General features: G+C 38.5%; 1 protein-coding gene across 4 annotated transcripts in view; it reads right to left on the reverse strand.

The window, feature by feature from the left end:
- LOC306853180 (protein diaphanous homolog 2-like) overlaps positions 1-18,532 on the reverse strand; it is a 446,875-nt gene that overhangs the window by 159,755 nt on the left and 268,588 nt on the right. For all 4 annotated transcript variants that reach the window (XM_079390392.1, XM_079390393.1, XM_079390391.1 and 1 more), the window contains 2 exons: positions 11,025-11,126; positions 4,968-5,207 (listed from right to left, as the gene is read on the reverse strand). In XM_079390392.1, coding sequence (XP_079246518.1) covers positions 4,968-5,207; positions 11,025-11,126 — 342 coding nt within the window. The remainder of the gene's footprint in view (positions 1-4,967; positions 5,208-11,024; positions 11,127-18,532) is intronic.

Raw genomic sequence — 18,532 nt, forward strand, 5'->3', positions numbered from 1 at the left:
CAGGAAGTCAAGAATCCACAACAGAAGGTTACTTTCTACACTCACACATACTTCTGTAAGATTAAAGTTAACTGAAGCTTAAAAGAACCGAGATGCATTGTGTGTCTCTGAGAGATGATGGTCAAAGGTACTGGATCTCCATAGATGAAAAAAAACAGACATGGAGCAGGCTCGGTTCAAATTTTACTTGCTATACAGTCTCAAAAATGTGCATGTAACCACATATGGAGGATTTAGGGGGACCAAATGTTTAAGAGATTTCATTTAAAAATAATTTTAAAAATCCAGATATGATGCTGGATTATATATCTAAAAATACATTTAAAGTGATTGTGCCAAGTACTTCAATAAAAACAAACTGTCCTAACATTCGTTTTCTTTAAAACATGCTACAAATGTATGACATTTATTGAGGTGTCCAATACAGCGAACTCAGCTTTACAAAACAAAGGGTTTAGGTCAAACACAGTCTATAAATATTCAAAATAAACTATATTACAAAAGGAATCTGGCACTGAATACATTTTGTCTGAATGGAGTGACTTTTGTGATTAGAACTGCAGGAATCAGTTGACTCTGTCCACTGCCTTAATTGACAGAGCAGTGTTTGTCTAACAAGCAGCAACAAAAGCAAGCTTCTCGGTCCAAAAACACACCACGAACTGTTTAGTTCACTGGTGGTGGTGACTATGGTTGCCTGTTTCTTTCATAACACCAGATGTTTAAAGAAAGGCAGAAGGATTTAAACACCGTAGTGTTTTTTTCAAGCCAGTTCTGAGCTAACAACCATGTTAACCTATAAAAAGCTTCAGGAATATGCAAATGAGATCTACAGCTGGTACAGAGTGTGACTGTGAGAGTCGTGGATCACGGGTCACGGCCCACGATCAGCCCTTCCTGATGAGCTCGTTAGCAGGCTGAGGTCTGCCACGTAGGGGGCCATTTACTTGACTGAACTGATTGAGAATGTGGACATTTCCATTTGTCCATCAATAACTGCCCAATCAGTGCTGAAGCGAAAAGCTGTCCGCACTGCAGGCACTTCACTAATGTTCTGTAAATGTGAGTCTGACTGATAAGAATGCAATAATACTGAATCATTTGACAGCTCAAATAAAGAAATACCAAAAGAAAGGATGGGTGAAAGGAAGGAAAGAAAGAAATGAAGAAAGAAGGAATGCAATACTGAACTACAAACAGAAACAAACAGAAAGAAACTAAAGAAAGAAAAGTCTAATGAAAGGTCAAAAAGGAAGAAATGAAGGAAGGAAAGAATGCACTGAATCAGAGTGCTCAATGAAATAAATAGTGAAAGAAATGACAAAATATAAGAAATAACAGAATGAATGAAGGAAGGAAAATAAAGAAAGAATGAATGAAGCAATGCATTAATACTGAACCATGAGTCAGGAAGGAAGGAAGTTAGAAAGGAAGAAAAAGAAAAGGAAAAGCAAAGAACAGTAGGGAAGAAAGGAATTAAATAATGCTGAATGGAAGTCAGGAAGGAAGGAAAAGAGCAGGAAGGAACACAATACCACTGAACTATTGCGTGGTACGACTCGGCTCGGCACAGTTCAGAATGGCTCGGTTTGCGTTTCCACTGCAGTTTAGTACCTCTTTTAGAGTGGGCGGGATTATTCACGTGTCGTTATAGTTGCGCCGCCTTTACTGACGTGACTCCTGAAAAACGTTTTAATTCTGCGTCGCTCCAAGCTCTCGCTAGATCCGCTCCTCGGCTATCAACGAGAGGAACATCTGTATTCCTCAACAGAAAACTAAATTTTTTGGTTGTTAAAAGAAAGGTGCACTCATTCAAAACAGATACGTTTGATCCTTCGCTGGCTGTGCCGATTTAAATCTAGTGGGTCTGTTGTGTATCGTGCCGCAAGTTCAATGACGCAGGCAGTGACGATTTTCTCTGGCCAATCAGTGATCAGCAGAGTTTACACATCACGTTTTGGTAACGGTATGACTCACTTGGAACCTCGGACGAGGAGGTACTAAAAAAAGTACCAGGTACTTTACGCAGTGGAAAACCCCCCAAAAGTGTGCCGTACTGAAACGTACCGTGCCATACCATGCAGTGGAAAAGCGCCATATGAGTCAGGAAGGACGGAAGGTAAATAAAGGACAAAAAAAGAAGGGAGGAAAGAATATAATGCTACTAAACTAGATAGATGGAAAAGATGAGGAAGGAATACAACACTACTGGACAATGAGTCAGAAAATAAATGAAAGAAAGGACAAAATAACACAAATTACATAATGCAAAAATGAAGGAAAATAAATAAAGGAGGAAGGAATGCAATAATATTGAACCATGAGTTAGGAAGGAAGGAAGGAAGGAAGGAAGGAAGGAAAAGAGAAGAGAAGAGAAGGGAAGGGAAGGGAAGGGAAGGGAAGGGAAGGGAAGAGAAGAGAAGAGAAGAGAAGAGAAGAGAAGAGAAGAGAAGAGAAGAGAAGAGAAGAGAAGAGAAGAGAAGAGAAGAGAAGAGAAGAGAAGAGAAGAGAAGAGAAGAGAAGAGAAGAGAAGAGAAGAGAAGAGACAATACAGAACCATGAGTCAGGAAGGAAGGAATGCAACATTAGACTGCTCATATAATAAAATAAATGACAAAATAATAAAATGACAGAAGGAAAGAAGGATGGAAGGAATAAATGCAACACTAAATCATTAGTCTGCTCATTTAATGAAATAAATAGTGAAAGAAAGGACAAAATAAAATAAATGACAGAACGAAAAGAAGGAAGCAATGCAGTAATTCTGAACCATGAGTCAGGGAGGAAGGAAGAAAAAGGAAAAGACAAAATAGAAAGAAATAAACATGAGAATAAAGGAATGAAACAATACAGAACCATGAGTCAGGAAGGAAGGAATGCAACAATGAAACATCAGACTGCTCATATAATGAAATAAATAGTAAAAGAAATGGCAAAATAAAAGAGATGACAGAATTAAATAAGGTAGGAAAATAAAGAAGGAAGGAATGCAATAATACTGAACCATGAGTCAAGAATGAAGGAAGGAAGGAAGGAAAAGAGCAGGAAGGAGTATAATACTACTGAACCATGAGTCTGGAAGGAAGGGAGGAAAATAAAGGACAAAAGAACAGTATGTGGACTAAATCAGACAGATGGAGGAGAGGAGGAAGAAATGCAATACTACTGAACCATGAGTCATTCAGTCAGTCAGTCAGAAAGGACCCAACATGTCTATGAAAGCCAATGTGTAAAGATACTGTCATTATGTTTAACTTGCTTAAAAACTGCTTTATGGTGCACAATGTGGAGTCAGATCACAGTTGCTAAGAGCTATATAGATGTTTACCCTGCTGGCACCTGACAACAGAGTTCAGTGTTTTAGTCCACTACTGCAAGACCCAAGGACAGGCTTTACACCGAAGGTCAGAGAAAATACCGCCAAGCGTCGAGCTCTGATGGCCACTGGATCCTCTCCCCGCTCAACTGCCCATGCTCGGGGCAGGGTCACCCATCAAGGTTGTCCTCCCTCTGGGCCATAACTCCATCCAACACAAACATGAAAAAACACAACCACCTAACGTTCATGTCACCTCCAAACCTCCATACTTAAACATCTCCATGAGCAAACTCCAGCTGGTATGACATTAAGCCCACTCAAAAGCCAACCAAGGACCAAACACATACTGGAACTACTTAAGTGCAGTGATAAGCAAAAATATAACAAAGGAGCTGACAGAAAGAGGTGAAGGGCTTCCTCATGAAAAATGCAGTTTTTGACAACGTAAACTTCATCTTTTTAATCAAGTGACAATTTGCATGCAAGCACACTAAGCGAAAGATGTTCATCAAGGGCTCTGATGTTTCCGAGCACAAGTGTGTGCTGGTACTGAGGCATTTTAGAGTGGCATAAAAACAAACGTTGATTAAAGATCACACTATAAAACTCTCGCCACAGCTTTTTTTTAAAATAATACATCCTTGTGTTAAACAGTCATTCAGTGGCCTTTGGAAACAGGTTCGTCTGTGCTCAAAAGTAAATAGAAAAAAGTCGGAACAACCATTCAGATATGCCACAACTGGCTCCAGCTTAAACCCCTGTGGTTGGGACACCTGTGTCCCAGCAGCATCTGGGACGCCTCCGAATAGATGACAAGGCCAACAAAGAGATGTAACTAAGAGTGACGGTGTAGTTCTGGCTGCCTGGGAACACCGGCAGAGGGGTGGCTGTCTTTCATAGCGGGACCAAATGGCTTCGCCATCCAAATCAGCTTGTAAAACACAGCCAGATGTCCATCTTACATACACAACAACAGCTTTTATACACATTCTGGTAACAGTTACAATGATCCCAGTAGGGAGGCTTACCTGCCAGCTCTATAAATAAACTCAGAAACACACACTTGCCGCATTAGAGTAGATAATATTCTGTAATATTCTGAAGAATACTGTCTTTCGGGGGAGAACTGTCAAATTGATCTATAACTGCCACCAATCACTAAACCCAAGATGGCTATTACACCTAACAGGCATCTTTTTTTCCTGACAATTTCAGTTTCATGCAAATATGCTGCTTAAACGGGTTTATAATTTACTACTTGTCATTTAGCTGATGCTTTTAACCTGAGTTTAAGTAAATATGTGCCTTTCTCAGTAGTTCTGGGCTTGTATCTGGAAGGTTGTAGGTTCCAGTCCCACAAGAGATGATCCACAATCCATCACCGTTATGCTATTCCAGAATTATCGTGCCTGTTATATGAGTACTCCAAGTTGCTTCAGATAAAAGTATCTGCTAAATGGCAAGTGGTAAAATAGAAGCTTTCTGGTCTGGTGTCCAAAACACCGTAGGTTCAAACCCCATGCAGGACAATCCATTAGGAAAACAGTTCACCAGGATGTTATTGTGAATGCAACATTGAACTTGCAATTGAAATTTAAGCACATCATGTGCAGTTTTAGAAACAAAGAGAAGAGATTCTGTTTGATACCTTGCAGAGGAAGCTGACGTTGAAGCCGAATGTCTGAGCGTTTCTGGAGCCAGAGTTCATGTAATTCCCGACTAACAGCACCAGCTCTAGGAGCATTCTGAAACCTTCACTCTTCTTCACCTCCTCGCATGCAAATGTCACGTTCATGATGTCAGGCCGGATGTTGTTCACTTGCTCCTCAAATGTCAGTTTGAATAGGATCCCGTTCAGTCGGGGACGGAGCATCTTGACTGAGCTCATCTGAAATGGAGGGAGAACAACTTTTTTTTACAAACTTTAAACATGCTTAGTTATCACAACACACGCAAATACTGCTTGAAATGAAATATTTCAGAATGAAATTGGTTATTGTATTCATTTGATAGCTATTTAGCTTGGCCCAAGTTACTGCATTTTTATTAGAGATTACTAAACTATTTTTGTTTTACTTAGAAAACTGCACACTGATGAATCGCTCACAATAAAACCAGAAACAAGGTTAAATAAATCTGAGCTGTGGCACAGTTACAAAAAAGGCCAAAAACAAAATTAAGTAGTTACCCGTACAATTGTGTTAATGCTGTAAACATAAATTATGCTACAAATAAATGTCATATTCTGTCGTTCACCTATAATTACATTTAACTGTAATAACAGCAACAATATAACTGGTTTGGTGCTGGAGTGAGATGACATTTCAGTAAAAAGACAGCGAGGAGGAGGAGGAGGAAAGGAAAGGAAGGAGCGAGGAGACAAAACAACAACAACAAGGATCCTACAGTAGCTGCTTGTTGAGGAGGGCGACCTCAGACACTCTCGCTCCAGATTTCTGCATAATCTGACGCTCACAGGCAGCCCAGAGATGCAGTCAGGATGTACCATTACCGCTCACATTTATTCATCTTTATGAGCAAGTTGCCGATCAAAAAAGTCGGTCCCAAGCCCCTGTTCACCGCCCCACCCCACCTCCTCCCTGCACATCCAGATTTGATTTCTCTGTATAAGAGGAAATCACAATAAAAGAGGGTGAGTTGGTGACAGCTCTGGAGGGAGACAAGCTGAGAGTAACTTATTTCCCAAAGGAGCAGTGCGAGGTGGTGTTGATGAGGTGCTTCCACAGCCTGCCTGTATTTTACCCGCCTTGAGCTCAGTCACAGAAGGAGACTGTCACAACGTGCTTCATTACGCCCTCCAAAGACACAGGTAGTGAAAGACACAACACAGAGAGAGAGAGTGAGAAGGTTGTGCTGCGCTGAATTGATTCCTGTGCGAATCTGCTGTCAAAGGCAGGTTTGTCAGATGCGCCATAATACCAGTGAAGGAATGCATATGCATCAACCTAGATAGATCTGTGCATGACAGGACTACATCTGACTGCAACTGTAAAGCAGAGTTCTCATGTAAAAGAAGAAGAAAAAATTAAGTGCTTAAAGGAAACTGAAAATGTTGTCTTCATTTGCTCATGTTATTCCAAACCCACCCAACAAAAAAGATGTTATGTGGAATGCTCTTCTCTACACAATGAAAGAATGAATCTGCTGTACCCCAAAATGTTGATTTATTCGTTTTATTACTCTTGCTCACAACTCAGAAAACCAAATGGTCACCAGTTGTCATGACAACGACAAAGTTTATGGAAGCTGCACCTATGAGATCCATGATAAAGCAAATCCATTATTGACTGAATAAATACATGTTTTATTTATATAACACCTTTCTTAAACTCAAAGTCACTTTGCAAAAGTGCAAATAAATCAAGTAAAGAAATCCATATATAAAAACAAACAAACAAAATGTATAAACCTAGTTTATGGTCCCAAATAAATATATAAATAAATAAACATACATATCTAAATATATATAACAGGGTTTACAATGTAGACATAAATACATTTCTTACTTTACAATTAGATGTAAATAAATAAAGTAATCTACACACAAACAAACATTTTTCAACTAGGGATGTATGCTACGACTAATTTGACTGTCGTTTAAATGGAAGTTTTGTATCCGACTAACCCCCAAAAAATGGCAAAAGAAAAAACCTGTACGTGTGTCTATATAACAGCCTACACTTGAAATACTTAATCTTTGAATCACACTGTCAAATCCCTCAATGACTTCGGCTAAAAATAGGTCACACTTATGCAGTATGCTTGCCTCGCGTTATCATCATTTAATTTGAGGCGGTTGTTAAAGAGCCTGGAAATCCCGCACCACCACCGAAATGGGTCTTCGTTTAGAAGAACAGACGGTGCGGATGGGATCGTGGACCCCACAGCGACGGGTTGTAGTGTATGACATGATTGACATTTGCTGGTTTTGGTTAGCCTCCAAGCTAACACATACGTGCCTGTATTGAATGTGATTACGCATTGCTCCAGTAGAGTTATTGTAAGTCAATTTGGCATTACACAGTTTACACAAAAATTTTCCATTTCCTTTTATTTCAAAATAATCCCACACCTTGCTGGTTCCTCGCTGTGGTCATTTATGAGCTCGCCGCAACTGACATGAACAAAACGTATGCGAGGTCTGGGATAAAAATGTAGTTTCCGCCCAGATATGCTTTTAAAAACATTTAAATATTTTGATATGTATTCTTTTTCAAAAGTTTTATTTTAACTTGTTATTTAAAATGTTTTCAATGTAACGTTAAAATTATGGTAATTTGAATGAGAAAGTCATGTTTTTTCTCTCTCTCGTGTAATCAACAATTGTTTTCAGTGTCGACTAGCAGGAGCTGTACCATTTAGTCGACTAGACCCGCATATCCCTAATTTAAACGGGGTTTACAATCTAATTAGATTTAAATAAATACAATTTATTTTGGTCACAATGAAATAATATATTCTCTAAAATCTCTTTTTTCATCCCATGTAATAAAGTAAACCATGGGGGATTGGAAGGACACAAGGGTGTTTAAATAATAATTTTATTTTTTGGATGAACTATTCCTATGGTACAGTGTTGCCTCCAGGCAACACAACATTTATATTTTTTATAAATGAGACACTCGTTTAATTGATCACTGCTGTCTCAGGGAAGTAGATGTCAAGTACTAATAAATTAACACAAAAAAAGTGTTCACATGACCCACATGGGTCCATTTTGTTTCCACTTTCAGGATATGTGCACGTCACATGACTCAGTATTTTGTCCAATGAAAAGTAAATTTTTCATCAATTTCCGTACATATAATTGCCTACAGAAGTATTTTCAAAAACTTTACATAATATTTCATCGAATCTATCATAGGAAATTACAAAAAACTGCATGTTGCCTCGAGGCAACATTGCACCGTAATGGAATCACATAAGGCCATGCAGGCACACTAGGTTAGAATACAAGTATATGCTATTTGTAAGGAAAAGGGTAAGAATTATCTAAATGCATTAGAATTTTTGCATGATTTTGTAATGCATTTGCAAGAATAGTAATTCTCATACTATATCTGCACACATTATTATTTTTCTGTAGAGTTTAATTGTTTCCTCAGCTTTCACAAGCAATGAGGTGTCATTAGTGAAAAGATTTTGCATGCATGTGCTTGTGTGTGTATGTGCATGCTTGTAAGGATAAAGTGCATATTAGTATAGGGCAATGATGATTTTTAATTTTTTACTTTGAAACAACACTGATTATAATATTTTGGTATGACAGCAGATAATGAAAGTTTAGTTATACTTGTGATCCACAATGATACAATGTTGCCTAAGAGCAACAGCTGGATATGAAAGGTTACTTTTTATTAAATATAAGATGTGGAATACATTAAAAACTAGATAATTCTGTTGTGTTTGGTTAAAGAAATTGATGTTTTCAATAAATATATTTATTTTTTTCTGCATGAAAATGTCAAATGTTTACATTTTTCCATTGTGGTAAAATGTTGCCTTGAGGCAACAAACTTTTAAAAATAAAAAAATAACCAAATGTTTATTGATATTGTTATAGTGTCCAATTTTAAGTAGGAAAAACATCACAAATAATTTTTTCCTCATTGATATCATATTCAGTACTGCAGAGGGTTAATCCAGGTGCGAGTCACATCAGGTGTAGACTGATGTAGAGAAGCTTAAATATTTGAGACAAAGTCAAGACAAAGGCCAACGTTAATGGGATTTGGTCAATATGGGAAGGAATTCTAAAAGCTCTTCCAGTTTAAGAACTCGGGACCTAATCATGCTCTGTAGTAAAATAAAGCTCTGCCTCACTCTTTATTATTCATCAAAATCATAGATTCTGTCAGTCACAACCAGGCTACCAGATTTGACTTGTCATAAAAAATGCCCTTTATATTCTTGGCCTTTTAATTATACATTACTGAGTCTCTTTATATATTGAATAGCGCTGATCCTGCATAGAGCCTGAAGGCAGTCTTCTTTCTCCTGCATGCGCTCTCTCTCACTGTGCCTAATTTCCCACTGCCCCCCATTCTGCTTTTCAGCTCAAAATCCTTCACACGGAAGTAGAGAGCTATTGGTGTGAACAACAACAGAAATGGAAAGAAGGATGATTTGGTATCAGAGAGAGAGAGAGTGGAGGAGAGAAACAGGCAGAAGTGGAACAGAGATGTGTGAAGGGTTATGCATTGGAGTGTGACGAAAAGTAGAGGAGAAATAGTGAACCGGAGCCAAAAGAGAGAATGAAAGAGGAAGAAGGGAAGAAAAGACTGAGAAAATTAGAAGAATAAAATCGATAGGCATTTGAAATGCTTTTTAGTGTGAAATTCCCTCTTTTTCACCAAATTATTGGTGCTGGTGCCAACCCCAGTGTTTGGCTGTTGATTATAATGGTAACAAACAAGTTTTGTTTGGCCTCTGATGTTGTTATTTCTTCAGTGAAATGCACGGAATGATTCCAAACTGGGCACCGTGTCTGGCACCTGCACTGTATCTGTGGAAATAGCTGCGTCCAGAATAAAACACTGACCAATAATGAAACATTCAGGAACCAAATTACTGTTTTAGCTGCTAAATTACAGAATTGCTAGAAACAGATGGTTGTTCACTGTGTCATCCATATTCATCTACTGATGAGTTATTAGAATTCAAAGATCAGCTAGTGTGTGGAACAGTTGAAGTAGATTATAGTGCAGTACTACAGATGTCAACAAGCACTATATGCACTTCAGTTCATTGGATGTATAGCACTAAAGCCCGGAACACACCAAGCAGACGCCGACGAACTAGTGGTGATGAAAGCAGACTGCGGGGTCAGCTCACGTCGGCAGCGTCTGGGTCTAAAGCTGCCCCGACACACCAAACCGACGATCGACTATTGACGGCCAAGTAGCACGTCCGTTCTGCGTCTTTTTCGTGCACTGGTTTGCCAGTTGAACAGCCAATCAGAATGATCAGATGGCCCTGATTCAACATGTCGAATGGGTCGAAGAAAACCCGACGAAGACCAACTTCAGCCAACGGTGCGGAACACACTGAGAAAACTTAGTCAGCCGACGAACAAAAACTGCCCGACAGTCGCCCATCAGCTTGGTGTGTTCCTGGCTTAAAAGAACATCATCTAATTTCTGCAAAACGTGTTTATTTTTGTAATGGATTTCAAAGTATTTTGTGCTGTGTTTTCAATTCTGTTATATAAATTATGGTGTTTTTAATATAATGTTGTGTTCCAATTTCATGCTGTTCCTCTAATGATCCAGAACAGTATTTGTGCCATATAAATTTTACTCGGTAACAGTATTTCAGTCTTTTTGGGGAGAAATAAAGTCAAGATAAACATTGACTTTATAATGGTTCCCACCTTATAGTCTTGCCCTGAAACACAGATCTTGCTTTGAATTGATTCCACCTTACAACTGCAATACCATTTATTACATCAAAGCTCTGTTTTGAATAATAATCTTGAACAAAACACTTTCTTATGATCTTATGATACTGATTGAAACAAAGAGCTTTTTCTTTTTTGGTTTGTCACATTGCTTAACACTTTTTTCTGGGAACAGACTTAAAAACTAAAATTCTATATAAATTGCAGACTTTACCCTAATAATAATTTATTTTTTACATTTGATCTCATTTGTAAACATTTACTCTGGAACCCTGCAGTACTCACCACTATTCCAAACTGCTCCGATTCACAGAGCTCCTCATATTCGTTCTTAAGCTCGGCCAGAGTGCTCAGCTCCTTCTGCTCAGGAAGGTTTTTGATCAGGTTCTGAAAAGAAAAATGTAGAAACACACCCATCAGTGCCACAGGAGAAAACACCTGCTGCCTCCTCATTTGGTGAACTATCGCAGGGATGTGAGTGACAGTAGAGCATGGTTTAAATGAGGCCACGGCTTTATATGCTATTGTTCCTTATGCTGGTGGTCAGAAATACACTTGCGATTCACATAGAGACTCCCTAATGTTCACATCTTTTCCCATTACTACACACTGCCAATCTCAGACTACAGAGAGAGCAACAAAAAAAACCCACAACTTCTTTAAGCGAGCACGGCCTGATTGGGCTTTAAAATTCTATGGCAGCTCAATTCAAGGGGAAATATTAATGTTGGTCTTGACTACATCTTTGTTTTCGTCAGCTTTCTAACATGTTGGTGGATAGAGCCGGCGCTCTCCAAGGAACATTCATCTCTGCACAGTATTACTCTTGGAGCTCAGCCGAGGTTCAAAGTTTTACAGTGCTGAGCAAATGACGTTCAAGGTGACTGAGAAATGAGGGAATAAAAGCCACCCCCCACCCCAACATCATTTAATATGTCCCTGATGTTTAAGGCTTTCTTTTCCTATCAGACAATTCGAGACGGAAGGGCATATTTGAGCCAAGTTTGCCACTTTACAGATGTCAGGAACTCTATTGCCTCCCTTTTCCCAAAAATAGATTCATATTGCTTGTCCAACTTTGCAATTACCTATAAGACTAAAAGCCTGCTGTAGGTGATGTGGGTGAGTGAGAGAACCTTCATTTTTTTCTAAATTGTAATTGTGCTCATAAAGGTCAGATGAGTAAATGGAAAAAAGCATGGAAACCTTTTTTTTTCCCCAAAGAAGTGCCCTTTCCATGGGTAGACTACTTCTCTCAGTATGTCTTCTACTTTGGTTGGCATAAGCAAGCATGCTTGGACGTAGCCACTCCTGTTGGGTTACCAAACATATTATGAGCTCCAGCTGATTAGAGGGCTGGTGTGCGTGTCATATCTTCAAAACACTGCAAGTACACAACTGAAATATTAACAATAACTGTCTTTATTGTCCTTCCTGTTGGAAGCATGTCCTAAACCTAGTTAAATGCTTTTATGTGGTCTTTCTCTGAAATAACTTCAAATGTCCTGCTGACAATAATAAGTCTGATGCAACACAAAGCCAATGCACTGACACCTGGATCTTGAACAAAATGGAGTATTTCTGGCGCCGTGAGATTTTTATGAACTTTACTCAAAAAAATAATGGATAAGAATCTCTCGTGTACAAAGAGAACGAGTAAGAGAAAGAAAAATGTGATATTACTATAAACTAGGCCTTTAAACTCCAGTGAGTTTGGTACTATTCTCAATAGTAAACACAGACGAGCAGTGCAGATTTTTTTTTTTTTTAGACATGTACTTGCTTTTGATGAGATAATCTTTAGCTTTCTTCTTTCTGGAATAGATGAATATAAGCATAAGCAAAACACAATTTTTGTGTGTTTTAAGGATGCACTTTCCCTGGTTCAAAGCAAATCTAGCCTAAAATAAAAAATGTGTCAGAAGCCTATAATTGTCTGGACAATGAGATAAAACTTATGGTTGACTCCATCATCTAAGATGTTAAATTAAATAAATGCGCTGAGAGGTTTGTTTCAAAAAAAAAAAAAAAGCCTGCAATCGAGCAGCAAAGACCAGCCACGTTAGGGGGAGGGATTACGGTAAAACGGCCTTTCTCTTGTCTGAAAGAGTCTGAGGAACATTAGCCTGGCGGTTCGGCTGAGGAACAAAGCTCCCCTAAACAATGTATCATTGATTTTGAATGAAGCACAACAACACAGCAGCATACCATTCAGCCACAGCAATCATCATTGCTAATGTGCCGCCAAATCTAATTATTGGAGTTGTATTTCTCCATCGCCACTTGCAGAGACGAGACAAGCGATTAGGATTTGCCGTTGCCTCTTTTCCAAAGGCATCTATAGGACAACCTGCCAAATGGAGCAGAGACGGAGGGAAGATGTAACAAATGGGGCTAAAGAGAGAGGAGCGAGATCGTGGTTAATTGTTAATACACTCGTCTACGGTTTACATAATTATCGGAGTCCCGCATATTGAGTAAATGACACACAAGCAGAGCCTCATGGGAGGGTTGGTAAGAGGTGGTTGAACCCTGAATGAATCAGCCTGCTCTCTCCAGGCCTCCAGACTCAATCTGCATCTGGGAGGGGGGTTAGCGGAGCATGGGTCCTAGCAGACGAGGCATGCTATGCTAATAATCCAGCCATTTGGACTCTCTCCGCAGGACCAGATACATGCATGCTGTCACACTTTATTCTTTAAGACGATGCTCGTCTCAAAGTCGTTTCAGACTTCATGACCTTATTTACTTCCATAATGCATGTTCCTCAACTTAGTGTAAGAGATTCATTAGAGCATGTTATTTTTCCAAGTTAAAAACTTTGCTTTTGTATTGCTTTTTGTACTTTAATCAAAATGCAAAGTTTTTTCTTTGAAATAACTGTCCTTTTCCACAGACAAAATAATGCTAATCAACAGCCAAACAGCTATTACTTGTAATTGATTAATTAATTTAAATAAATGGATGAATAAATAAATAAATGCATTTATTATTAAAATAATGCCATTTTTTATGACTTCGTTCTGGTATGTAACATGCACTTTCTATTAATCAATAATATATGACAATAATAATAATAATAATGCGCACACACACATATATATAGTTTAAAAATAAAACAAGAATTGAGAAGAAAACGAAAATTACTTTTAAAAAACTGAGTTTAAAAACAAAAATATATCAATAAATGGGAGTGTGCATTAACTGAGCAATGCTAGTGCCTTAATGTCAGTGGGAAACTGCAATTTCAAAGTTGAGTGCAGCACCATATTAAGGTGTAATTACTTGTGCTTTGGTACGTTTCCATGTAACTGTTAAAACAAGGAGTGTCTGCAAGTGTAATGACTGCCAAGTACTTAAATGATACAGGAATTAATCCAGCATTGGAAGAGGATACAGAGAAAGAAAGTGAGACAGACATGGCTCAGAATCCATAAATATTTTGACTGATGACAATATCTGTGATGCTTCCAGCAGTATACTTTGATCTCTGATGTTGACATGTTCCAGTCACACAATCAACCTATGCCAAGTTAACAACTGTAAGTCTTTAGTCAGAACTACCTCCGTGGTTCCCACCTCATTCAAATTCATGAAGGTTTTTGAGAGACTTGTAAAGAGCCACATTTGATCCTCCATCCCTGATACTTTGGACCCTCTTCAGTTTGCCTAGCGCCCAAACAGATCCACTGATGATGCCATCTCTCACGTCCTCCACTCTTCCCTCACACACTTAGACAGCAACAATGGGAATTATGTAAGGCTGCTATTCATTGACTATAGCTCAGCTTTCAACACTATAGTCCCCATCAAGCTGGCCTCTAAACTCACAGACCTCGGCCTAAACTCCTCACTCTGTGACTGGATTCATGACTTCCTCACCGGCAGACCTCAAGTGGTGAAAGTTGGCCAGTTCACCTCAAACTCCATCACTCTGAACGTAGGAGCCCCACAGGGCTGTCCTGAGTCCCCTGCTCTACTCTCTTTACACACATGACTGTGTGTCCTCTCACAGCTCCACATCTATTATCAAATTCGCTGATGCTACTGTGGTTCTGGGCCTCATCTCCAACAACGATGAGACCGCATACTTGGATGAGGTAGAGAGACTCGCATCATGGTGCCAGGACAACTGTCTCTCTCTGAATGTGAGCAAAACTAAAGAGCTGATCATGGACTTTAGGAAGAGACAGCAGCAGCCCTACACTCCTCTTATGATCAGTGGGACCCCTGTGGAGAGGGTGAGTAACTTCAAGTACCTCGGTGTAAACATCTCCGAGAACCTGACTTGGACTACACACATCCAAACACAGGTTAAGAAAGCCAGGCAAAGACTGTACCATCTGCGACAGCTGAGGAAATTCAGGGTCTCACCAGCAATCCTGAAAACTTTCTATTCAGGGACCATAGAAAGTGTATTGACTCAGTGCATCTCAGTGTGGTATGGAAACAGCTCCAATCAGGACTGCAAAGCACTACAGAGAGTTGTGCGCTTAGCTGAGCGCATCTCAGGGTCTGCTCTCCCCTCTCTGCAGGACATCTACTTCAAACGCTGCAAAAGTAGAGCTGTCAAAATCATCAAGGACTCAAATCACCTGGGTAACCATCTATTCACTCTCCTACCATCTGGTAAGCGCTTCCGTAGCCTGATGGCAAAAACTGAGAGACTTAGGAGGAGCTTCTTCCCCCAGGCCATCGAGCTCCTAAACTTTAACTCTGTGTCATAACATCACATGACTCCATGTAAATATCTGCTATATCAATAAGCTATTCATAATTTTTTCTACCTCATATTGCTGCTATTTAAACACCCTGGACAACTTTTTGCACATTCCTCTTATACTACTATTTAAGTCAACAACATACTGACCTGCACATTTATATTTATATTTTTTATCTTTTTATTTTTTCTACTTTTCTTTTTCTTAATATTTGTATACTTTATAATTGCACTGTCCTTGGAGTGGACCTGACCTACATTTCACTGCTGGTTATACTCTGTATAATTGTGTATGTGACAAATAAAAATCTTGAATCTTGAATCTTGAGAACAGACACCCCGGCTATGATCAGATTAGCAGATTACCAAACTACTCTTACAAGTTCAGCAGTGTACACTATAGTATGAATACTGTGTCTAGTATGTCAGTTTCATGTATGATTAGAATACCCTGAAGACATTTGCCTAAATCTGCAATATTCAACAAAGTACACTGCATGGAACACTTTATCTAACAATGCTACTCTCCATTTCCTGTGTGATGAAAGAACCTCATTTTGACAAATATCTCTTCCAAAATTTAAGGCATGTTTCACACACACACACACACACACACACACAAGTAGGGACCAATATCAGCCCCATAACAGTTGATAATTATTGAAATGTTATGCCCAATACCCAATAAATGAAACAGTTTTCAAAATATTATTGGAAGAATGAAAGATGAATTTTCATTTTAAGATCTGCAAATGACTACACTTTATAGTGTTATTAAAGATTAACTTTGCATTAGATGGCAAAAGTAATTTAAATGTAAAAATGAGCATCCATAATTAAACATGAAAAATTTTAACAACCCAGTTTAAAATTAAAAAGTCAGTAATATCAACAAATAATCAATATGTCACCGAGACAGACAGACAGACAAATAGATCAGGGCTCCAGATGAAAAAAACAGAGTAAGGAGCCACTGGCTCCTTTAACAAAAAAAACTTTGGTGCCATTTTTTTTTTTTTTTAGGTGCCACAGAATAAAAGTGTTTATTTTATTTATTAATTTTTTTCCTACATTATATTTACATAATATTTCCTCCAAATGTGTGTGTGTGTATATATATATATATATATATATATATATCAAATGAAAGCTCTTAATGAATGGCAAAAGTACTGTCATCCATGAGTGTACAACTTTTTATTATAAACAATTGAAATCAGTACACAAAGTCAGATCAAACTATGGTAAAACAATTTTTTTGGCTCTCCAGAAAAGTTGGTGAAATGTCACTTACGCCTTTCTGGTTCTTGATATAGATTAAGATTTTGATAAGAAGCAGCCATATTAGTAATGATTATAATGAGAATTGTTGACGATTTTGCCAATATCCACAGAGCTGTTTTACCTCTTATAGTTTGTTGAAGTTATGCATTAAATAGACATGGCTTTTCGGCACTTTTACTTGCTTGTCTCCATTTCGATCTCTTTCGCACTGCACAACTGAGCTGCGTTTAGCAGACGGTGTGCATCAGCGCTGCTGTGTGGCAGAGACGAGGACTATTTGAAACTTTTTTTCCACTATAACTTTGTTGCGCATCGTCTGTTAATTTTAAGTTTAATACGTGAACATAACAAAAGATGTGATCGCAAAAAAATCTGGAAAAAAGCCATTGTATGCAAATTTTTAAGTCATAACATATAAATAGTCTCCTGTGGTGACCTCAGCAAAAACTTCACTCGCAAATTAATATTTTTGTTTGCAAATGCTGTAGATAGACGGACAGACAGACAGACAGACAGACAGACAGACAGACAGACAGACAGACAGACAGACAGACAGACAGACAGACAGACAGACAGACAGATAGATAGATAGATAGATAGATAGATAGACAGACAGACAGACAGATTATTAGATGACAAGTAATTTAATTGTAAAATTAGAGGAAACGATCATACACAATTAAACATTACATTTTAAATGACAGATTAAAAATAAGTTAATAATACTGGCTAATCTAATCAATATGGCACTGATATATTGTGTATCCCTATTAAAAATTAGAACTTTTATAGGGATTTTATTTATATACTGATTCATGGATGGCATCGTGTGACAAAAATATATGTAAAAAAAATAATAATACTGACTGTAAGTGAAAACACTTACTGTAAATAAATAAATGAATTCCAAATACAGTTGTGTTTTTACCATGATCTGAATATCGACCAATGAGCGAGACAGTCTGCACAGTACAGGCGGAGGGAAAGAGAACAGCCATTACAACAAGCACACCATGCTTGGATAGATGGAAATAAATTACTCCCACGGATGTCTCTCCTCAGCTCAGCAGAGCATATGCCCAACGGTAAAGTCAGAAACGAGGGAAGATCAACAAATCTCAAATTACCCTCCCAGGGACAGCACAATCAATAAAAATGTTCTCCTAGCAATAACCTCTTTATTAAACTGAAAGAATTCACAAAAGGAGGGGTGCACGGGGGGCTGTAACCTTGCCTGTATGTGATTCCAAACACAGAACTCCTCGTCTGAACCAGTCAGGTCTGTTGTGGATAGGACTGACAGATGTGATTGTCTGTTCGCCCTCCTTTTTTTATCCTTTAATTGATCTGTTCTTCCTTTTTTGGGACGTATCGCCACATGCAGCTCAGTCCTTCTCTTGGCCAAGCACACATGTGAAACATTATACAGTCGCCTTCCTGCCGTGCCGTCTCAGCAGGTCTCAGCACAGCTTTCGGTAAATCGTTTCAGGGACCTCTGTTTAAATCAATACCGGAGAACTCTGAAACATACCCAGACTGGCTCAAAATATTAATTCATGACAGGTATATTTGTCCATTTCAGTAAATATTTTACTCATGCACATAACGACCTTATTTTGACGAGAATACTTTGATCTCCTTAAAGAAAGCTTATGTATCATGTAACATAAATGACACAATCTGTTGCCTCTTTGAGAAAGAGCAATAAATGGCTCGAGATTAGAGCAAAGACTGCGAGTCTTTAGTAAAACCTGACAGGTTTTACTAAAGACTCGCAGTGACAAATTAG

Source organism: Barbus barbus (assembly GCF_936440315.1).
Source record: "Barbus barbus genome assembly, chromosome: 33".
Lineage (NCBI taxonomy): Eukaryota > Metazoa > Chordata > Actinopteri > Cypriniformes > Cyprinidae > Barbus > Barbus barbus.